This window comes from Daphnia carinata, chromosome 1 (assembly GCF_022539665.2).
Source record: "Daphnia carinata strain CSIRO-1 chromosome 1, CSIRO_AGI_Dcar_HiC_V3, whole genome shotgun sequence".
Taxonomy (NCBI): domain Eukaryota; kingdom Metazoa; phylum Arthropoda; class Branchiopoda; order Diplostraca; family Daphniidae; genus Daphnia; species Daphnia carinata.
In genome coordinates, this window is record NC_081331.1 from 11,553,639 (window position 1) to 11,575,509 (window position 21,871).

General features: G+C 40.4%; 4 protein-coding genes across 7 annotated transcripts; 2 read left to right on the plus strand and 2 right to left on the minus strand.

Annotated features, from left to right (window-relative positions):
- Positions 1–928: 928 nt before the first annotated feature.
- Positions 929–8,618, plus strand: LOC130693949 (kazrin-like). Of its 3 annotated transcripts, none has more exons than XM_057517123.2 (13): positions 929–1,286; positions 2,079–2,254; positions 2,901–3,028; positions 4,413–4,592; positions 4,703–4,988; positions 5,463–5,549; positions 5,683–5,767; positions 5,855–6,018; positions 6,671–7,083; positions 7,157–7,439; positions 7,514–7,658; positions 7,739–7,949; positions 8,010–8,618. In XM_057517123.2, the coding sequence occupies exons 2-13, from the start codon at positions 2,089–2,091 to the stop codon at positions 8,286–8,288; spliced, it is 2,427 nt and encodes an 808-aa protein (XP_057373106.1). In that variant the 5' UTR covers positions 929–1,286; positions 2,079–2,088; the 3' UTR covers positions 8,289–8,618. The 3 variants fall into 3 exon arrangements, with proteins under 3 accessions (XP_057373106.1, XP_057373110.1, XP_057373112.1); XM_057517127.2 differs by having other exon boundaries at positions 5,469–5,549; XM_057517129.2 differs by lacking the exon at positions 5,463–5,549 and having other exon boundaries at positions 931–1,286.
- A 646-nt stretch (positions 8,619–9,264) lies between these two features.
- On the plus strand, positions 9,265–12,399 carry LOC130693987 (zinc finger protein 431-like). Of its 2 annotated transcripts, none has more exons than XM_057517147.2 (8): positions 9,265–9,468; positions 9,531–10,525; positions 10,582–10,776; positions 10,843–11,123; positions 11,175–11,636; positions 11,700–11,792; positions 11,859–11,958; positions 12,018–12,399. In XM_057517147.2, the coding sequence occupies exons 2-8, from the start codon at positions 9,538–9,540 to the stop codon at positions 12,152–12,154; spliced, it is 2,256 nt and encodes a 751-aa protein (XP_057373130.1). In that variant the 5' UTR covers positions 9,265–9,468; positions 9,531–9,537; the 3' UTR covers positions 12,155–12,399. The 2 variants fall into 2 exon arrangements, with proteins under 2 accessions (XP_057373130.1, XP_059351134.1); XM_059495151.1 differs by having other exon boundaries at positions 9,266–9,468; positions 9,536–10,525.
- Positions 12,400–14,019: 1,620 nt separating this feature from the next.
- Positions 14,020–16,324, minus strand: LOC130694166 (inactive pancreatic lipase-related protein 1-like). Its single transcript, XM_057517311.2, has 8 exons — positions 16,141–16,324; positions 15,681–16,083; positions 15,441–15,612; positions 15,222–15,373; positions 14,986–15,152; positions 14,638–14,926; positions 14,404–14,584; positions 14,020–14,315 (listed from the first exon to the last, which is right to left on the minus strand). The coding sequence occupies exons 2-8, from the start codon at positions 15,838–15,840 to the stop codon at positions 14,261–14,263; spliced, it is 1,176 nt and encodes a 391-aa protein (XP_057373294.1). The 5' UTR covers positions 15,841–16,083; positions 16,141–16,324; the 3' UTR covers positions 14,020–14,260.
- Positions 16,325–16,488: 164 nt separating this feature from the next.
- On the minus strand, positions 16,489–21,867 carry LOC130693881 (vacuolar protein sorting-associated protein 8 homolog). The gene is made up of 18 exons (XM_057517098.2): positions 21,674–21,867; positions 21,501–21,593; positions 21,245–21,427; positions 21,026–21,177; positions 20,781–20,958; positions 20,477–20,716; positions 20,104–20,412; positions 19,920–20,045; positions 19,609–19,857; positions 19,412–19,551; positions 18,999–19,348; positions 18,579–18,931; positions 18,251–18,516; positions 17,862–18,182; positions 17,323–17,786; positions 17,130–17,264; positions 16,754–17,064; positions 16,489–16,686 (listed from the first exon to the last, which is right to left on the minus strand). Exons 1-18 carry the CDS (start codon positions 21,701–21,703, stop codon positions 16,582–16,584), a joined length of 4,005 nt encoding a protein of 1,334 aa, XP_057373081.1. The 5' UTR covers positions 21,704–21,867; the 3' UTR covers positions 16,489–16,581.
- Between the last annotated feature and the right edge of the window lie 4 nt (positions 21,868–21,871).

The following is a 21,871-nucleotide window of genomic DNA, read 5'->3' on the forward strand; positions in this document are numbered from 1 at the left end:
AGATGGATGTCCGTCTTGTCCTCATCATCCCGCGCTTTTTTTTTGTTCTTTATTTCTTACTTTTTTTTTCTCACATTGCACCGATTTGGCACCACAGCCAGAACTGACGGAGCTTATTTTTTTTCTCATTTCCCCCCAAAAAGATGTAGCCATAAGTCACCCTTGTGTGCGTGTGTGCATCTCTTTCACGTGGTTCTGTCCAAAAAGGCAGACTTTCAGACCGGAAGAATAAAAAGTTGTGTGTATTCTAATGGATCACGAAACCACGAGGTTCAAGCAATGTGACCTGACACTAAACCTTTTCTCCAAGTTTAAATATCCACGTTGAAGATCCAATAACTTTCGAGCCTATGTTTCATTCAGAGAATGGTAATCTATTTACAATTGCCGAGCTATTGTTCAACTGAATTCGGGGAAACGAACGTATGACTCATCCTAGTAATAAGTAAACGAGTTGCTAGTTCGTACGTGCGTCCCATCGGCGAGGAAGCAACCGGGAGTTGTGTGACGAATCAGCGCCGCGCGCTTCCAAGTGTCTGGTAACGCTGGATGATGAAAACGATCAATACAGTTGGGTGTGTGTCTCTGTGACGAGAGAAAAAGAGAAAAAAAAAAAAGAAAAGGAATATTGGATAGTGAGTAGAAACGCCGGCGGAGTTGGGAAGACTCTCCCCCCTTCCTAGCTCCACAACGTGAGACGAGAACACTCGAACGGATCGCTGGAAAAAAAAAACCGCTTTAAATTGGGCTTGACTTTTGGTGGAACCAAAGGCCAGTGCTGGCACTTAGCAAGAGCGTCTTACTCGCACACCAGTGTATACTTTCCGACAAGCCTACTGTCGCCAGTGGGAACCTAAACTGAACGTGAGATACTATGGGCCAACCCTCTGGATGGAGTAAACCAGTAGACGATAGAAGTCGGTAGGACTCGGTGCCGGTTTGTTTTTGGCTCTTGGTGTGTCTCCACCGTGTGCACCTTCATTATTTTCGGCCCTTTTTTTTATCTGTAATATTTGTTACGTTTTTTTTACATTGTATGGGTGAAAAGTTCTTTCCGTTGCGGTTTTTTAATATTTTTTCCGTGTGAAGAAAAAAAGTTTTTTTCCGCTCGAGTTCGCATTATGTCACGTGAATAATCATTTGGTTTTGTGGTGAGATCCGCTTCAATGCAGTCATTCAATTGAAGAGAAGAAAAAGTGTGTGTGTTAAAGAAAAAAAAAAGAAATAATCAGTTGAAGGGGGGGAGCCTTCGGCGGTTGATTCTTCTCGGCCCTACAGATCTACAGGTAAGCTATCAACGTCTTTGGAATGCTTCAACATCTCTCTGTCTTTCACTGTCGACCGATAAAGTACAAAACCCAACCGCTAATATGTTTTAGAAGAACCTTTTGTTTTTTCTTTGTTTTGAGTCCAAAAGATTGCTCTCCCTCTCTTAAAGGTGTCTCTACCTATCTTTAACCGAACGAAAGGTGCGTTATCTAGACAACCTTCGCTTTTTTTTTTCTCCCCCATTCCACCCCAAGGAAATGCCCTCCATTTCCCCCCCCCCTTCCTTTTTGATTAGCCGTGGGCCATCGTTCGAAAATGGCTGATGTGGTCTATTCTTACGCGGCTGGCACCTTTTGTATGTACTAAAGAGCTCTCAGGTGATGGGCCAGGAATATCACGGTGTGCTTTTTCTGGTATTGATCTAAAGATTTTCCCGCGACCAAAAGTTGTGCCTCCCACCACCCTCCCTAATCTCGAGTTTCGGTCAGCAATCCGGACTTTTGGTGAATACACACACATGTCCAACCTATTGTAAGACGACCCATAAAAAGAGGCAACCCTCTTTAAATAACACACCGGAAAAATACTATCCACCTTAAGAAGTCGAATGCTATGGTAGTAAGTTGATCAGTAAGCTTTTCTCAGCCGCATTTTTGCCCCCCTTATGGAATATAAGTGACTAACAGATGTCGTAATTTGAGATTGTGTCAATCATGTGGCCAGAGAAATTCGATCAAGTATGAAACTCTTCCTTTAGAATTTAGTTTTCTTTTAATGTTTGCTTATTTGTGGGGTCTCTTTTGTTTCAGGTTTGACGACATGTCGACCATCAATGGAGATGGTGGACGAACGACTTCGTTGCCAAAAACGAATGGGGAAAAGTTCAATGGGACGTCAGGTGAAGCGACGGACGACGTTAAAGCGACACAACAGCATATCAAGAATCTGGAAACGGAATTGAAACATGCACGCGAAGCTCTCTCAGGTTGGTGTATAATGCACTTTTTTTTGGAGGGGAAGAAATTTAAACTCAATGTTTTCCAACTCGATAAATCACATGAGCGACTCCATTGAACGTGACTCGTTTGATGATTTGAAAAGCGGCCGATTTTTCTCCGTGCCCGCGTGCTCTGTGAATGTCGTGAATTTGTAAAAATCTCCATTGCCCAAATTTACTCGTCATCGGAAATCTATTCAAGAGTCTTTTTTTTTTCTTTTTCTCGACGAGTTCCAACGTTAAAAAGAAAAAAAAGGAAAAAATCCTTTTGACAAAAGATTTCGGCCGCCAACGAATTCCTCTTTGGAGGAGCTCTTTCGTCTCGATGCTATCTAAATAAAGTGCGTTCAGACAAATATAACAGGGCACATAATTCTGGCTACACGTACACATGCCAGATGCAAACAATCAGCCACGTGACAAAGTTCTAATGTTGTTCCACCGCCCGTTTTGTTTGCTCAAGCTCGAAACGCGCTGCGCAAACTCTTGTGGATCGATAAAGACTGTTGGAATCCTTCTTTGCTTCCACTGGGATAGACATGTTTTTGTTTCCTTTTTGTGTTTTTAATAGATTTTGTAGATATTGTTTTTCTCCCATTTTCTTTTTCAATTTGTTTTGTTTTGCCCTTTTCAGCTCTGAAAGCGGACAGGAAACGATTGAAAGCAGAAAAATTTGACGTGCTGAATCAAATGAAACAACTCTATGCTACGCTAGAAGATAAAGAGAAAGAGTTGAGAGAGTTCATCCGCGCCTACGAAAAGGTGAGTTGACGTTTTATATCGAAAACTATAATATTAACTTAGTAAGTATAGAGGGAACGTATTGCAGGTCAAAAAGTCAGTCTTTCTTCAAGAACGTTTTTTTTTGTTTTTTTTTTCTATCTCTCGCCATTAAATTGTCGGTATTTCCCGGAAGGAGAGTTACATGATTGTAACCCTCTTTCGTCGACTGCTACACCGCATATCCCTACTCTCTCATTTTCCGGAGGGAAATGCGGTCGGGAGGTCTGTCTACCTTTCAACTCACGTACCGCATATACCCTCAGAAGCCCTATTAATGAAGCTTGTAACACGTTCTTGCGTACCTGTAGACAACTGTGAGCACGATCCCCAACCTTGTTATTATCTCTTGTTTCTCTTTAAAGTTAATTTTATCATCCAAGTCGTTTGCTGAAGCTCTAGAAAGAAAAAAAAAAAGACCTTGTAAGAGTTGGTGCTAACGAGATAGATAAATGCAAATTTTGTTTCCCATTTTCGAATACGTAAGCGACTGTATCAGTCACCAGTTGTGCAATGAATTGAACTGTGCATAATGAAAGGAGATGTTGAAGGATCGAACACAACCAACAAATAGATTTCCAAAGCCCATTCTTGCGGAAAGCTTCCTATAAAAGGAAGAATTCCATTTAGGGGATTGTGAAACAAAACAGAACAAATAAGAAATATCGTTCAGTTTGTGTGTATTCTATTTTATTTATTTTCTACGAATTCGTTCTTCTTGCGTGTGTGAAGTGAACGAGGCTCTATATTGGTGAGACAGATGTGTATAAGAACAAGCTCTCTCAAATCCAATAGTTCGACCCGAGAAAAGACGAAAGAAAGCTCTTGACATTTGAAGAGCGACAGAAAGGATGCAACTCGTCAACAACGGCGAAAAAAAGAAGGGATCGTAAAAGACGTGAAAATAGTGCTGAGCCCCTCCGTCTTCAATCATTTCGTAAAAAATGGGAGAGAGAAGATAAGACAAAGACTTTCTTGATTACCACCCGGATAATAATCTGCCATTGAATTTGGATTTGGTTTCGCCATCTAAACCCAGCAAACAGATCAATACTTTTGAAAGAGAGGCTGCAAAATTGAGAGGCCCCACAGCAGCAGGTCCTGTGCTTGTTCGCATAAAATATGCATAATTGGCTACAACCGCCTTTTCTATTCTGTGTAGACTCGTTATCTTTTCACCAAACGTGTTTTTTTTTGTGTGTGTATCCTAGACTTATTGCTTTTCGTTAACCTTGAAAGGGTTGATTCAATTAAAGCCTTGTCGCGTTATTCTTTCATTCGCAACATGATGAAATCTTCCTGTGATTTACAATTCCTTTTCAAGAGGTCGGAGAAAAGAGTAATAAAACGATGATGTGTTTTTCAGCGGATGCGGGAAAGTGAAGCTGCGCTGCGTCAATTAATACAAGAACGTAACGAAGCAGAACGTGAAAAATGGACGATACTGCGGCACGCACGAGACGAAGCCGAACGTTGTCTCACCGTGACAACTCAATTGACGGCCCGCGACGCCAAAATCGAACAACTTCAAGAAGAACTTGCTCAGGTAAAAAAAAAAAAAAAACATAAAGAAAAGCATACAATTTTAAAGCCAAATCAATGACGCGTCGAGACGTTAATAGAAATCCGAAATTTATCGTTGGAAATAATTGCCAGGTCCGCATGCAGCTGAGCCGTCAGCAACAGCAGATGGCCAACCAGCGGATTTCACCAACGATAGCAATCACGGCACCCAGCAGCAACCAGCAACAACAACGCCAACCCGCAGCCATTACGGCGAAACAAAAGAGGTCCAGCATCAGTTCCATGGACAGCGCTGCCGTCGTTTCGGACGCTTGCGACGAGCCTCTTTATTCGCGGATCGATCACAGTAGCAGCAACGAGAGTCAGCAGGCAACAACTGCGGCCATGTCCTCGATAACCGCACCCAATAATCATGACGGTATGGTTTGTCCTTTAAAAGCGATTCAGAGATCGAGGCCATCGACAATATTTTGTCCCACTTTTTATGGTAGTGCCATTCAAAATGTAATTTTAGTGACACTTCACACCACTCTCCCCTTTTTTTAAAGTGTCTAATCATGGCGATCCATGATTGGGCAAGTTCCACTGTCTGGAATTGCTTTTGAACGTGACGTCGGGTATATTGGCCAATGAAGAATAATTGCCGAGTAACGTCAAGATTGGCGTTTGATCAAAGTTTTTGCTTGCATTGGAAGAGAGAACAGTACGAAATCTAATAATGAAGGCGACTGCTGACGAGGACTCAATGACATTTACGCATATAGGCTAATGCATGTTAGGAGCTAAATATAGCTTTTAATAGGAACTACGTTCCGAATTTAAACAGAGTAGAGTAGAATGAGCAATTTGCTAGCCCTCCCCATTTTGATGGTTATTTTGTTATTGTGCAAAGGCGCAGCTTTAGCAGCAGCTTTAGTCGATCAACTGATGGCTGACGTTGATTCTCTTTCTATGAGTTCAATCGTGCCCGGTAGTTTGCGTAAGTTTCAATTTTTCTCCAATTACTTTTGAATGGCCCAAGAGTATTCTCCTATTTTTTTTTAATTATATATATATTTTTTTTTTTTGTTTACTCTTTTTTTTAACTCGTTCTTTTATGTAAATTGTCACAGTGTCGGCAACCACGACGGGTTCCGGTGACGTCAGGAAACCTGATGAGATGACGGGCCAGTCCTTGGCATCCGACTCGGGTTGGAAGTATGTGAGATCCTGTTTAGTTATGCTGACAAAGCTTGTCTTTTTAAAGTGCTCTTTTATTCGATCAATTTCATAACGAAAACTAAGGTCGACCGACCAGCTGAGTTTGGCCAGTTTTGGAAGTAAAACGACAAACAAACTCATTTTGAACAAATCGATGTCGCGCAACAGTGGAACGTGGGGCAGCATTTCTCGAGTATTTTCTCGTGCCAGCAAGCAACGCAAAACGCTCGATCTCTCCATCTATGAAGGTAACGTGGTACACTTTTCGGTTATCATTACTTCTAAGAAAATCAATTACCTAAAAGGTCTTCGTTATTAAATTCGGTGTTCAACCCAACATTTTTTTTTTTGTGCATACGTAGCGTGACTATGAACGTGCATGTCCAAGTGTCAAAATCACCGGCGCTTTCTCGCTTGGTAGATGTTGCGTGATCTGCTCACTAACCGCTACCGCCCAATTGTAGCACTGGCTGCGAGTGTGGTCTCGACACACGCGCAGACAATAGTTATGACAAAACCCTCCCTTTTTTAAGGAACATTTGACATTTGAATTACACATTCTCGCCTTTCAAAAAGAGATAGCCGTGCTCAAGTGTCCGAATTCGTGTTGCTGGGAAGTTCATTTAGGTCGAGTAGCTTTTTATAATGTCATAAAGTATTGGTCTGTAACCGTCGTGGTATAATTTTTCTTCATAGATTTAATTACGCTCATTAAAAGAAAAGAAAACAAAATGATAGTTATTTTTAAACGTACAGTGATTGTCTGCGTCGACCCTTGAACTGTCGCAACGCCCTACTTAGACACCGAATTCTTTAGATATTTAGGACAACTGGATCACGCGATTGTTTCATTTTATCCAACAAACTTTGACTGACATTGTGGTTGATTTTGAAAATAAGGTCCTCCTCAACGGGATTCAAGGCGAAGTTGGTCGCCGAGGAGTTCATTATGCACAACGCCGCTGACGGAAGAAACGGTAGCCGACCGGTTCCGATTCTGGGACGAAGCTCAGAGTTGGGCTGTAGAACGTTGGAAAGCTGGGCATGTCCTGGCCTGGTTAGAATTCGGAATGGGCATGGGCCGTTATCTATCCGCTTGTGCTGAAAACATCAAAAGTGGCAGGGTTTTACTTGAGCTGTCAGACGCAGAAATCGAAGCCGGTCTGGGACTCAATCACGCCATGCATCGGAAAAAAGTTCGACTTGCGATCGAAGAACGAAGGCCTGGACAACCGGTCCGTTATCCGCTGTTGTCAACACTGGGAAATTCGTGGGTAGCCAACGAGTGGCTATCCGACATTGGGCTGACCCAGGTAACGTGTGAAATGATCAAAATTTAATGATAGGTCATTAAAATAGATATTTATTTCGATCTGAAACACACAGTACGCTGATGCGTTTCGTACCTGCCTGATGGACGCTCGATTACTGGATAATTTGACCAAACGTGAATTGGAGAAACACTTGGGTGTGACTCGAAAAGCTCATCAAACTTCAATCGTGCACGGCATCACCTTCCTCCGTATGATCAAATACGACCGTCAAGCGATCAACGAAAGACGTAGGCAATGTGAGGAGATCGACTGTGATCCGCTGGTGTGGACCAACCAGCGCTTTATCACCTGGGCGCGGGGCATCGACCTGGCCGAATACGCCGACAATCTCAGAGGTAATTTGTATCCATTTTTTCGTTCAGCTTCATGCTACGTCTTTCCTTAAGTTTTGTCGTTTGTCTTATAACAGAAAGTGGCATTCACGGCGCTTTGGTCGTTCTGGATCCTACTTTCAATGCTGACGTCATGGCAACAGCCATGGGTATTCCCACGTCAAAGAATATAATACGTCGCCATTTAGCTACTGAGTTGGAATCACTCGTCCAAATAACCCGGTAAATAGTGGGAAACTTTAATCATTATTTTCCCTTATTTGATTCGGGGTGATAAAATTTTATGATTTATGGCCCAACAGAGCAAGATACGAACAACGTAGTCGACAAGCGCGAAGTGAGCGCAAACGGGTGGAAAAAATGGACGGCAATGCTAGTTTAGGTCGAAATTTGTCACGTTCTTTCACCACCGGATTGGTGTCAAGTGACCCTAATCAAGATGAAGTTTATGGCCGTTCGGCGGAAAATAACGGCATGTTTGGCATCAAATCAAATGTTAAAGCGAGCTTTCACGTGAGAGTTTTCTTTATCTGCCATACATTGGACTTTAGTCAATTTTGTTCCGTTCTGTAGGCATCATTAAGCAGGGCATTCGGTCGAAAGATTAAGCAAGATCGAGCTGTGGCAGCGGCTGCGGCGACGGCCTCAGCAAATGGGAATATAACAACGGCGGATGATTGTGATGCCTTGATAGCCAATAGTTCAGACACTATAGGAGCTCCTGCGTCGGCTAGCTCATCTTCAATCTACTCCGACGCCAGAGATTGGACGCTCAAAACTTCGCAAGCGGATAAGCACCGACGCGTCAAGTCTAGCAGTGATATCGAGAAAATAACGGTGACTAGAGTATAAATTATTTCTATTATTCCCTGGCAACATTCAAAGCCGGTTGTTTTCCCACAATTTAGTATTTTTGTTAGCACAGAATTTCCTATGGAAGATTTTTTTGTTCATGTTTATAGCTCAGTTGTTAGTGATTTGAAGAATTCTCTTACGATATATCCTGGACATTGGATCGGTGATTGTTGTGATGATATTTCGTGTACATTATTTGTTCTTTATCGTGGGTGTGAATTTGTGAATAATATGTAGTTATTCGGCGCGTCATTAATTAGTCAGTTCGCGACGACTGCCGGTTATATAAATTATATATATGAATAAACGCATTGAATTATTCGACAATATCTGAACTGCCCTTGTGGTTTATTAGAAACCTACGAAAATATTCGATTGTGAACAGACTAAAACTAACAACTATGCGAGGTAGTGGGAGTAAATTAATTCTATCAAAAAGGTCCATCGACGAAGGCACTCAATATGTAGAACAAGAAACTTGTCAAGTATTAATAATATGTCATAAACATTATAAAACATTATTTAACCATAACGAAATTTCTTTTTTACTTTTTTAATCATTCGAATAACCAGACTCAGAGTTTTGAGAAAGACACCCAGATTGAATCTCCATTACATGGGCGAAATGAAGCAGACGAAAATAACCCATTAAAAGCTCCATCACCACAACGCCATCTATTGGCAAAATATCTTACACCGGTACCAGTCATCTAGAATTCTAGATCTAGATTGAATGGAAAAGCGCACGCAGACTTATGTCTATTGCCAATTGAACAACAGATTTTGCGGTATTTGTCAAAATATTTAAAAAAATGTGCTTAACTTTTATGAAGACCAGAAGGATAGTTTCATTATGATTTCACAAAACCCTTCCTATGCCATTATGCCCACGCATTAGACTCTCGTGTTCCACCAATCTCTCCACTAAATAGGTGGTTGGGGCGGGCTTATATTGTTTGGTTGTTAAATGTTCGGACGTTTCGGACATACAGCCGACATATTACTACTCAACTGTTTTTTAAATAATATCCAGGCGAACTGGAATCTATTTTGTTTGTTTTTGGATCTAGGCAGAGAAGTTGCTGAAGTAGATGTAGTCTGTTTTTTAAGTTACTTTTTTAGTTTTGTTATTTTTAGTTTTCGTTGTACTTTGTTTGAGTTGCGGATTTATCAACAGGTGGGTCCATTCCCGTCACTAATGTATTGTTCATCCTTGTTAAATTTTTTTGTGTTGTATAGTTTAGAAATGGAGCCAAGGAGAACTAGGAGCTCCATTATTCACCTGCCTTTAAGGTCCAGTAGGAATACTAGGATGGTCAAGTCTACACGTGTGCCTTCCCATGAATTGGCCAAATTGAAAACCTCCAAGCCGATGTTGGTGATTCCCCAACCTGTGTTAAGGATCCATGAGTGCCTTGATGAAAATGTAAGGATGGCGCAAGTTGAATCAAATGCCTATATTGCATTGGGGATCAAAGAAGAACCAATTGACGAGGAATATGATGCTGAAGGAAGACATTATGAAGAAGCGAATTTTGCCACACTAGAGAGCTTTAATAACGAAAAATCTTCTGCTCCAGACCATCTATTGGAAGAAACTGAGTTTGAAGATATGAGAACCACAAGAGCCTCAAAAAGAAGAAGATTGGCAGGTGTAACTGGAAATCTGGAAAACAATGAAGATGACAACAATAACAGAAACAAGAAAAAAAATAAAAGAAAAACAGTGAGAGGAAATAAAGGAGAAGGAAACGAAGAGTTCCGTCCAATTGTAGTGAACGTTCGGTCACTAGCACCTGTTGAACCAAGTTCGGAGCTTTCTGATTATACAAATCCATCAAGTTTGTTATTGGTGCAATCTAAAGAATCTGTTGCCGAAGTTATTGAAGGCAACAATAATATCGAGACAGAAATTTTCACGTCTTCCAAAAATGATGAACAAAACAAACTGAAGGAAAACCATGAGGATGCTCCCGCGCTACTAGAAAACTGCTTATCTTCTAAAATTTTAGTTATTAATAAGAGCGATGGCATCAAAAACCTAATAGATGTTGTCGAAAAGTCCATTCAAGTGCCTTCTAAGGAGTCTACTCCTGAAAATGGAACGGTGTCCTCGCCGGCCTTACCCGAAGATGCAGTGAATCAAACAGAGAACGATTTGTCTTTATCGACAATTGTTGAAGAGGAAGAATCGACTTCGTCATCTGAAGAGGAATTTGAGACAGAAAATACTCGTAAGATTTCATTTATCGAATTTTACCACGATATTAATGACTGCTTTTACTTGTAGCTAAGCTGTGGGTCCTTAAGGAAGAAGAAAGGCGTACCTTGACCTGCAGCGTCTGTAAAAAAAAGTGCTCTCGCACTTCGATATTGACAGCCCACAAGAAAAAGCATTTCGATACCAACACTTACTTTTGTACGCATTGCAACAAAACTTTCAGCAGCGAGAGCAGTTACAAGCACCATATCGCGTACTCCGGATGTGAGTATAATTACAGTTATTTCCTCATTCAGTTATAATCATGCATAATTTGTTTCCTGTCTTTAGTGGCACCCTTCAAGTGTGACCAATGTCACAAGAGTTACTATACTGAACAAAAAGCCGAGGCTCATCGCGCGCAGTGTCAGGGAAAAAATACTGAGCGCAAGTACCATTGCGAGGAATGTGGAAGATCTTACGTAATGCTCTGCTCTTTAAGGACACACATCCGTGAACGTCATTCTGACTTTAAACCGGTCAAGAACTTGTGTTGCGAGCTGTGTGGCAAGCGTTTCAGACACAAAAAGTATCTCGAGTTGCACATGTACAGTCATAGCTCCGAGAAGAAGGTATAATCTATAACAATATTTAAAAAGATTGCCATTAACAATTTCTTGCAGTTCGAATGCGATGTATGCCACCGAAAGTACAAATCGAGCGATATCCTGCGTCATCATGTACGTATGGTGCATAAGAACCTACCCCGAGTGACATGTGACATTTGTCACAAGGAAGTGAGCCGCGTTTCACTCAAGGCACACATTAATCGGCACCGTGAAAAGAAGGAAGAAGAAGAAGAAAGTGCTCGCCATTTACTCAGCCTTAGCCTTACCGCCGATGGCAATGCACCTTCATGTCGGGTGTGTGCCAAGTACTTTGAAAGTGAAAAACTTCTCGAGATGCACGCCTGCGAAGGGCAGAAAGGTGGCACATCTTTTCCGTGTCAGCACTGTGGTGAATCATTTCCTTCGGCTACAGAACTAGTAGGACACGGCTGCGAAGGACTTGATAATTCAAAGTCGAGAAATACGGCAAAAATCTACAAGTGTATTTTCTGCAATCGGGAATACGGGTGTCATACGGTAAGGTAGTCACGTGATTAACAAAGGCTGCTGTACTCACCTTTTAACATACGACGATTATAGCCATATCTGTACCATGTGCGTCACCACACGAACGACAAGCCTTATCCCTGTCCGGAATGCGATAAATCTTTTCGTCTAAAGCAGGGATTGAAGGTAATGCAAAACAGCTTGAAGCCTTTTGGGGCTATTTTTAATACCAGCATGTTTTTATATCTGTAGGTGCACATGAGAAACCATACGGGCGAAAAGCCTTTCAAGTGTGATCAATGCCCGGCTGCTTTCAAACAGAAACCGTTCTTGTTGGATCACATGAACACACGTAAGATGTAAAATTTTGTTTTTGTTTCGAATTAGCATTTCACCGTTTTCTATCCATAGATACAGGGAACAAACCATACGAATGCCAAAAGTGCCATGCCCGCTTTTCTGTACGCTCTGCCTTGTCTACCCATAAACGAATTCATCGTCGAGAACTGAAGCGCAATTCCGAACTTGAAGCGGCTTCTTCATCCTAAATTCCAGGCATTCATTCCGATTACGCATTTACCTACGGGACCAATTCTCTTCCGTTGTTTGAGATTTTTAAAAATGAAATATTATTAATACTTGGCAAGTTTCTTGTTCTACATATTGAGTGCCTTTGTCGATCTACCGTTTTGGTAGAATTATTTTACTCCCACCACCCCGCACAATTGTTAGTTTTAGTCTGTTCACAATCGAATATTTTCGTAGGTTTCTAATAAACCACTAGGGCAGTTCAGATTTTGTCGAATAATTCAATGCCTTTATTAATGTAATATAATTTATATAACCGGCAATCGTCGCGAACTGACTAATTAATGACGCGCCAAATAACATGTTATTCACAAATTCACACCAACGATAAAGAACAAATAATGTACACGAAAAAAAGAACAACTGTTCTGAAATCAGCGTTTAATTTTGAGTATAAGGTGTAATTTTTTTTATAGAATTCCAAAAGGTATTCCTTTTTCGTCAAACTGCTGGGCCTCAAAATAAGCCCGACAAAATAAGCCCAACTTTTCCACCAATTTTGTATTTTTATAAAATCCTTAATTTAGCATTGGTACTTTGTTTTCTTTTATTTTCAAAACAGCTGGGTTAAGAAGAAAACTAATAGTTGACTCGAAATCAGCGTTCAATTTTTATTATACCGTGTGAGTTTCACTGAATTGCAAGAGATTTCGTTTTTGACCGATTTTGACAAAAGTAGGAAGGCTATAGCCTTCCCACTTTTTCATTTTTGGCCAAAATTTAAATTTCACTTAAAATATATGATTCCGATTCAGAATTGAATGCTGATCATGAAAATCAAATTTATTTTCTAATTGGTCTCATGGTTTTTAAACTAAACGCAAAAAACAAATGAATAAGGAAAATCGGGCTTATTTATTAGTCGGGCTTAAAATTTCCTTCTACAAAAACTGACACTCGTCGGAATTGATTGAATATCACAGGATATGCTCAAAATTGAATGCTGATTTCGGAAAAATTGCTATTTTTTTTCCATGAAGTTAATCGTTATTAAATGCACCGAATATTTGAAACAATGCTAGCGCGCCAGTACGTTACAGCGCTAGCCCTATGAGGCAGAAATCTTTTTTGTCCATTATTTTTGTAACGGCTGGTTTATCGAGAAAACAAATCACAGAATCAAAATCAGCGTTCAATTTTGATTATACCCTGTGATTTTTGTCGAATTCTAAGAGATTTCGTTTTTGACCGATTTTGACAAAAGTAGGAAGGCTATAGCCTTCCCACTTTTTCATTTTTGGCCAAAATTTAAATTTCACTTAAAATATATGATTCCGATTCTGAATTGAATGCTGATCATGAAAATCAAATTTATTTTCTAATTGGTCTCATGGTTTTTAAACTAAACGCAAAAAACGAATGAATAAGGAAAGTCGGGCTTATTTATTAGTCGGGCTTATTCATTAGAAGGGCTTAAAATTTTCTTCAACAAACACTGACATTCGTCGGAATCGGGTGAAAATCACAGGATATATTCAAAATTGAATACTGATTCCGGGAAAATTGTTCTTTTTGTTATTAAGTCAATCGTTTTTGAAATACACCGAATTAATGAATTTTTCAAATAAATGGATTTTAAGCAAATTTGGCAGGAAATGAAAACGTTGGAAAGGTGTTGCCTTCCCGAAATTGCAAGCTCCTCTTGTGCAAAGGTAAGCTGAGTGATTACTCCTGGTGTACTTTACGTCTTAAAGCAAAGAATAATAAATGGTGCTACTCGAAGTACTGAAAAAACAGAGGTTTATTTCGCGTTCCGTAGTTTTCAAAGTCGGAACAAACCGTTACCCTATCGACTACAAGAGTTATACTCGGAAAAGGGCGACAAGCTAATAAGGACGTAAAATTCGGAAAATAATAATACGAAAATCCTAAAATTACAAATTATATTCAGTGTTAGCACTTTACACGTGACCCAAAACAACAAATTTCATCACATTTGTAATTTATACGAATTTACAATTTTTTGTCTACAACTTTGTAACTTTCTTCAGTTACAAACTTCGGGAGTCTTAGGTAGTTGGTTTTACATACTCGAACAAGCTTGCATTCGTCCCCTTTAAGCGCTATCACAGTGAGTACGGAGCAGTGGGGTTAGTGTACAAAAAGTAAGTACCAGAAGCTCTATAAAATAAAAATAATAGTAATTAAATTGCGATCTGCCAATTTTGTAGTATAAAATTTGAGTTATTGGAATATAAAATTTAATTACATCGGGGTTGCGTATTCGCCCATAGATATGCAATTCCCATCATCAGTCGGTTTCTCACAATCGCCGCAAATACCGAGCTTGAATTTAAAATAACTTGAACATCTGGACGATAAGAACTTTCCGGGTCCAGCCAAGATTGACTCGATGAAATAGTGTGTCGACCGTCCGTGACTGCAATGAACTGAAGAAAGAATTATACAAACTGTCCAGGAAATAACTCTACAAAACTATTACTTAATGAATCGTATTCCGTGTTCCAGAGACAGCCATATTGCCATCTGCCACCATTAGGATAAAAATCTGCGTGGCCGATTGAGCTCGTAGTACCCAGACCGAGAATGTTTGCGTTGGTATGGATTACGTCAACAAACGTGGCGTCACTGGAGCTCAAACTTCTTAATTTTTCAATTCGTTCATAACCACCAGAAGCTGGTTCAAGTCCAGTGATTCGCGGAAGACGACCCAGACGAAGAGCGTTTCCGGCACTACCAGCAACATGAGCTCCCAAACTGTAGCCGATCACCTAAACAGAATCTTATGTAAACCGCATTTTTCAAATTATGAACATGTTTGCTAGTTTACATGAAATGCTGACGGCTGGGTGCCCTGGGATATCAGAAAGTCCAAGAAATTAGCAACGTAGACGCCAACCGGTGTAGTGCTTACAGCGGCGCGGGCATAATTTGGATATTCGGCAAGCGAACTCCAGTCAACTGTAATGACGTTAAAGTCAGCCAGTAGCAAGTAGGCTAATGATAAAAACAAAATTAATTTAGGAGACTTTAATTTACTGTGTATCGAAAATGTTAAATGATTACCGGCGCGGGCTTTCGAGATAAAGCGGTCGTCAGTTCCATTTCCACCAAATCCATGGATAAGGACTTTAACTGGTTTGAAACGGTTGAAAGTTGACCGATTTAATACATCTGTTCGATTAGTCAGAAGCTGTATGCCATAAATGGGATTTAACCTAGAACAGAGAAAGCAACATCTTTAAAAAACATGCATAAAAGAAAAAAGTTAACTCTGACTCTGACCTGGTCCACAGGAAAAATCGGACGTCATTTAACTGTGGAGCGACATCCGAGGAAAAAATTTGATTAGCGATAAAAGAAACAATTCGATTCGGGATGGTATCCTTTTGTGGTACTAGTATATCTTCAATGGAGGCACCGGCGAGGGCACCAAGAGTTTGGGAATTTACCCGATCTACATTGTTATACCAGGTGATTCAATGCACTTAGAAAGAGAACTTGAAGTAGGCTTGGGTCACTTACCAATCATCACAAAAGCCACCAATGAGACAACCAATAACTTCATATTGTAGATCTTCCAATTCTTGGGAGTTATCCTGAGTGTTTCCTTGTTGCTCGCTGCCTTGGTACTGTGTCGATGCTGCGCTCCGTCGTTTAAAATATTTGTCTGTGACAAGGCCATAACCTCGAAAAATCAAACCTTGAAGAAGGATTACAATCTTTCATGCCTACGGTGTAACCCTTTGCATCCCAACGGAGCCAATATGAGAAAGAAATGCCCCTAATGGGAGGTAGGGGCAGCCGTTATGCTGACCAACCCTTAGGAGGAAAGTGTGAACTACGATTGAGAATATTGTTGCATAATCTGTAACACCGCTGAGTGAGAAATTGAGATGTATGGGCGAAAATGTGTTCCTTCTACCATCTACTATAAAATGCGTTTTTAATCACGGCTTTCTCAATATAGAAAAATGTATCGTACCTATTATTGGTCTGACGGTCATTTATATGCTACTAGGATGCAGTTCTTGTAATTGCCTGAAATATAGAGCCTTCCGATGATTCCCAAAGTAAAAAGCTTTTTACATTTTCTACGATGGACTGGATCCAGTTAGAATACATTGCAATTGCGTTGGCCAAACTCTAAGAGAACTCATTAACGTTCGCGTTCTCATCACATTCTGATTTCCAACGGACATCTGGAATACTGGACTTCTCGCTTCTGAATTTAAAGTGCTTACCCCCTTTTGCTTGTGCAAACCAAGACAACCATTCGGCTAGGTTATGGAAATGGTGACATGGCTATTTAAGAAAAGGTAAAATATGCAACTAGATCACGTGATCAGTTCGTATTTAGCAATAATGGGTCAATAATTTGAATCATTTTATCAGAAAACTTTCATACTAGATAAATATTTCGGTATCACTCGAATAAGCGTGTCAATGGGTATGCGGAGGATAATCCTTTTCTAGCCTTAGCGACTGAATCAAGCTGAATGGACGTCAACTGTGACACTGGCAACTGTTCCTAGAAAAATCATACAGTCAGTAAACTTTTGTTTCGCTTTACCAAATTAACAAATACTCATAAGTACTGGATTTAGGGCAGTGGAATCGTCTGACTCTGGAGGTGGACTGGTTGGTATCGGCTGGCAGACGATACAATCTTTAATTTCTTCTTGTAAGCAACTGCTATGGAACGCGTGACGACATTGGAATGCAGTAATCGACGAATTTCGGCCATTCTGCAGTGGACGATTGCAGCTGCCGCAACGAGAAGCACGCAGCGCAACACCTTTCCGTGACTGCCGGCAGCGCTGAGATAGTAAACTATGAACATCACCTTGAAGAAGGCGAGTGCTAATCTTTAAAAGCGTAGTTTCGTATGTGTAGTTATCCAAAAGACCTAATAAAGAAAGAAAAATAACTAAATGATATGTCACAGCATAAAAGATTCCGTTTGCATGCTACCCATGATAAGTTGCCGAAGATCGCCTAGCGTGCCACCAGTGGTTTCCGGATCCTCAATCAAACGAGGTAACACTTTAGTTAAGCTTATTTGACCTTGGATGCTCGTCACAACTTTTTGGGTAACTTCTCTTAGACCTTATACGAGAAATGGTAATGAATAGTTACGAAGTTATAAATAGAAACTATTAAAAACCTGAAATTATAATAGTAGAAGTATCTGGATTTTCTTTCAAACTTCGTTGAGGAAGAAGCAATTCATCCAGGAGCGTCAGCCAAATTTTTTCGCGTTCTTGTTCTGTTAAAGAGCTTGCCTGTCGCTGGCAGAAATCAATTACCGATTGTGCGGCAGCCTCAAAGTCCTGCCAACTCTCTGGTTGAACAAACAGCTGTTGGATGCAGCATTGCAGTCGACCCAACAACAAATCGTAAGCAGCCGTTATTTCACCTTGACGCTCTAATATTGCCGCCTCCGCTTCGAGGATGGAAAATTTGCGGCAAATATCCAATAAATGTGACAAATGTACGACATCGACTTGTTGGACGTAGCTAGCAAGGCGCTGGGGCTCAAGTTCAGCCATGAGTACCGCGTATTGTTCTATACAATAATCATCATCGTCGATGAGAACAGCCGTACTAGTTGCCACATCATCTTGTGTCCTATTGTAAACGAAGCAAAATCATTTCAACGTTTTCTCGATGAGCAAAACGACCCAACTGAACAGGATTACTTACGCCAAATCGAGGATAGCTTCAAGAAAACGATATCTCTCTCGAGGAAAAGGTATTAGAGCAGTAACTGCCTCGTCAATTAATGTTGGCTTGTTAACAGCCAAGAAGACAGCTAACGAAGTTGCATTTAGCTTGACTAGTAGTTGGATATGTTTCAGAACGGCTTGCTCAATTTTGCAAACATCAGAAACGACGGAAGATTCAGAGAAAACATTACTAAGGAAGTGCAGAATGTCCCCATGGCGAGAAGTATCCTTAACATAGCACTCGAAAACCTTTTCCCAATCTTGGCGCTGCTCGTAGATGTGCTCACAAACGCGATAGCTAAAAAAAGAAATTAAAACAGTTTAATACAAAGTATCGATTCATCTGACTTTTGAAATAGTAATTACAATTTAGCAGACTCTGCTTGTTTAAGTAGTTGCTCTTCATCTTCTGTGCCCAAAGATGGTTGGCCTTTAATTTGAAGTAATTGAAGCAGAGCTTGTTGCCTCTCTTCAAATCTGCTCTGTACTTGATGAGTCTCTTTGGCGGACAGCGAACATACTAAATCTACAAGTTGCTGAAACAGACTTCGATCTAAATGAATAGAATCAGCTCGAGGAGATCGACTTATTTGACGGGCTATAAATGTGAATAAAGAGCAAATCTGGTCTGGCTAGAAGGTACACAAAAGGTTATTAACATTCTCAAGGACATTTAAGAAGGAAAGAGTTTTACCGAAAACTGAGAAGAGTTAATCATGATTTCGACCAGGATATCAATGACTCGTTGCTGTCGTCTTGCTCCCATCTCACCCACAAATTCCGACTCTTCAAACGCTAGCGAAAGCGCATTAAGTAGTTCTTGTGTATTGAACTCCAGTAAGGCGCGCAAGTAAGGATATGGAGGTTCATCCTCAGAAGCTCGTTTGCTGTGTAGGCATGTTAGACTAGTCAAGACCTGGTGTTTGACCTTAACACAAGAGTCCTGATCGATTTCTCCCACAGGATAAGTTCGACCGGCTAAGCAACACGAAATATAAACTAATATCACGTGGCCCAACTTGAGATCTTGTTCAGAGTAAGGTGGACCTCAACACAAAGTATGCAAAAGTTAGTTTTAAAAACAACAAAAACAAAATTTTGTTGTAATGCTTACCTAGTTTTACAGCTCCTTGCAATTGTTTCAATAGATCTTCTAGAGGGCTGACGTAGTCATTAAGTGCCCTTGTGTGCACATAAAGATAGGCAAGAAATAGGCCCTGGTTATGTGACAGTGTCAATATTTGATGAAGATCCAAGCAGGAAACGTCAACGTGGGTGATGCAGCTCTCCAGAGTGTCAAGCCAGCCATTATCTTCATAAAGAGCCACAAATTGCTGCATAATAGAGGGAGGAATTGATGGTAAACGGTCATTGAGAAAATGGGGCTCTAGTAGTTGTAGGAAGTTTTCCCGGGCTGCTTCAGAATTAGCAATTCTTGGATATATTTGGTCAAACAGCAAAGCCCTGCGTTAAAATAAATTATCAAGATCTTGCTACAATTAATCGAAGAAGGGCATATTCACTTACTCTTGTTGTAGTTTAATGCAAACATCGATGCATAATTCAATGACTGACTTCATGTTTCGACCACTGTTAACCATAGTAGGTTCTTGCATTACAAGTGGAACTAAAACCCGTTCAACGTAGTCATTTAGGATATCAATCTCCTTCACATAAGTATGGTTAATCTAAATGTAATGCCTTGTCATTTAAGATCGTCTTACTTTATCTTTCACTTGTCTCTTGCGCTGGTTCGGTGTACCCTTCAATCCGTGCATAGCTTTGGCTTTGCCGTTCAACATGCGCAAACCTAAATGAATGGCCTCTTCCGGTCGTGACTGTGAAAGAAGTAAATCCAATCTTTCATCCCAATGCCTTAGGCCAATGGAACGCAAACTGGTTGAGCAAAGCAATAGTAACTGCCCGGCGCAACTAGCCATTGAATTGTAACAGGCATCTGTTCCCACGAGCGCCTATGTAACAAAAATTTTTTTTTAAATATGTGTGACCCCTTCAGATAAATTTCAGATTTTACCAGAGCTTCGCTAACATTGCCACCAGTAGCTAGGCCCCGAAAGAAGGGGGTTGATTTGACTAAGTTAACACCTGATACGTCGACGACATCGATGGATTCTTGTGTTTTGATGTCCACAACATGTACCTTCATGAAAATCATCTTTGATTACCTTTTCTACTGGGTAAGCGAAAAATATTTATACCCGCTGCTCCGAATCTAGTAAAGCGAGCATACGAGGATCCAGCCACTGTAACCCCCGAAGATTAAAGTCAAGTTGGAAACGAAGAAGAGGATGGTAGCGGACACGATTACGTTCTTCATCAATACTTAATTGGACAAAATGAAGCTCAGAATGCCGAGCATAAGCCAAAACGGGTTCGATACTCCTTCCTCTTTGCTGGCTATGGACAGCCACAAAATGCCACCCTAGGCAAGGAGGGCTTAGCCCATCACCGCCTAACAATTGGCTGTAGATAACTTTCGTACTAGGCCGGATTTGCACAATTAAAATCTGCAAAGTTTTTAAAATTATTTAATCATAGAACGTCTAGGTTGAGGAGGTAAATTTTACTCACTTTCGAAAGTGTGGCCATTGCAACGATAACTACCGATTCCCATTTGGGAAGAAAATCAAAAACGGCACCCAAATCCTGACCGACACTTCTTAACGGTTCTATAGCGCATACCTCGCCTCGACTTCCCGAAAAGAGGCATCGAGTATCAACGCCCCTGACTCCCAATGTTCTCTTAAAACCGAGCTCAAAAACATTTCCTCCGCTGTCACACAGGAGAGCAAGAGTGGGTAGATCTGTAAACTTTCAACAAAAGAGTATTATTGTCATGCTAGATTGCTAGAAATTAGAGGGGGGGAATCAATACCTGTAGGTGAAGAATAGCTGATTCAGGTGGATGGACGTCGTTTAAAGTTCTCACTAGCTTCCCGTCTTTCATGTCATACTCAAGTATGTGACCACAAGCATTACCAACCAGTAGCCTGCTGTGATCACAGTTAAAAGCCATTGCTGAAATAGCATTACCCCATCCATCAGGAGACTCACTACACATCATTTCAATATCTACAATAGCATGGTTCCAAAAAAGAATAAGTGTAAGCAAAAACATACCTTGAGTGCTTGGTTCCAAGTACATCTAATGTGTCTAAAAACCATTTTAAATTCTGTGTAACATCAAAGACTAGCACTAGGCCATTTCTTGTACCAATACCAATCCAGGTTGACACTGTTAAACATGTTGCTTCTTTGGATTTCAATTTGGCCTGAAAAACAGGTTTAAAATTTATGTGTTGTAATTAGCCAAATTTGTGGTTATTAATTTGGGGTTACCTGAGCAGTCATTAGCTGTGATGAAATGCCTTTCAATACAAGCTGCTTAAGGATGATGCCATGTTCAATTTGCTTACATGGTGTAGGAGGTAATGATGATAGTTTAGAATTTGAGATAGATAGCTTTTCTTCACTATCACTTGAGTTTGCGACCGATGAATCTAAGCTATTTAATTGCCAGTTCTATTGAATGAAATGGAACAAGTATACTGAATATACTAGTTGGTTTTGTTTAAAATTCTACTTAATAATCCACCTCATTCTGAACTTCAAGATCTAATGAAGATGCTGTTTCCTCCAATGAAAAATTTTCAAATACAACTGTCTGCTCTTCTGATGCAGCAAATACCTGGGATAAGCTAATGTAAGTACTCATTTTCTATAAAGAGGCCTTTTTTTTGCCCATAAAAATATAGCTAGACGTCATACTTCAGGCTGCGGTTCTCCATTCTCTGACATCCCCTTACAAATGGATAGGGTTCACCGGAGTTCAGAAATGAAACCAGTCTTAATCGGTAGAAACCACTTCCTGGATGTTACTTAAAAACAAAAGACAATTTCTACAAGAATTTAATAAGCAAAACAATTGAGAGTCGAGTCACAACCGTATTTTGACAGTTCTCCGCC

What these genes read in the sequence shown, in the direction of transcription:
- LOC130693949 (XM_057517123.2), top strand. Translation starts at nt 2,089, where the DNA reads ATGTCGACCATCAATGGAGATGGTGGACGAACGACTTCGTTGCCAAAA. An exon ending in TGCACGCGAAGCTCTCTCAG is followed by an intron (nt 2,255 to 2,900) that starts GTTGGTGTATAA and finishes TGCCCTTTTCAG; the next exon opens with CTCTGAAAGCGGACAGGAAA. An exon ending in TCATCCGCGCCTACGAAAAG is followed by an intron (nt 3,029 to 4,412) that starts GTGAGTTGACGT and finishes TGTGTTTTTCAG; the next exon opens with CGGATGCGGGAAAGTGAAGC.
- LOC130693987 (XM_057517147.2), top strand. Translation starts at nt 9,538, where the DNA reads ATGGAGCCAAGGAGAACTAGGAGCTCCATTATTCACCTGCCTTTAAGG. An exon ending in GTCTAAAGCAGGGATTGAAG is followed by an intron (nt 11,793 to 11,858) that starts GTAATGCAAAAC and finishes TTATATCTGTAG; the next exon opens with GTGCACATGAGAAACCATAC. An exon ending in GTTGGATCACATGAACACAC is followed by an intron (nt 11,959 to 12,017) that starts GTAAGATGTAAA and finishes TTCTATCCATAG; the next exon opens with ATACAGGGAACAAACCATAC.
- LOC130694166 (XM_057517311.2), bottom strand. Translation starts at nt 15,840, where the DNA reads ATGGCCTTGTCACAGACAAATATTTTAAACGACGGAGCGCAGCATCGA. An exon ending in CGATTTTTCCTGTGGACCAG is followed by an intron (nt 15,374 to 15,440) that starts GTCAGAGTCAGA and finishes TCTCTGTTCTAG; the next exon opens with GTTAAATCCCATTTATGGCA. An exon ending in TATCTCGAAAGCCCGCGCCG is followed by an intron (nt 15,153 to 15,221) that starts GTAATCATTTAA and finishes TTTTATCATTAG; the next exon opens with CCTACTTGCTACTGGCTGAC.
- LOC130693881 (XM_057517098.2), bottom strand. Translation starts at nt 21,703, where the DNA reads ATGTCAGAGAATGGAGAACCGCAGCCTGAA. An exon ending in ATCTTGAAGTTCAGAATGAG is followed by an intron (nt 21,428 to 21,500) that starts GTGGATTATTAA and finishes TTCATTCAATAG; the next exon opens with AACTGGCAATTAAATAGCTT. An exon ending in TTCTACTATTATAATTTCAG is followed by an intron (nt 17,265 to 17,322) that starts GTTTTTAATAGT and finishes TTCTCGTATAAG; the next exon opens with GTCTAAGAGAAGTTACCCAA.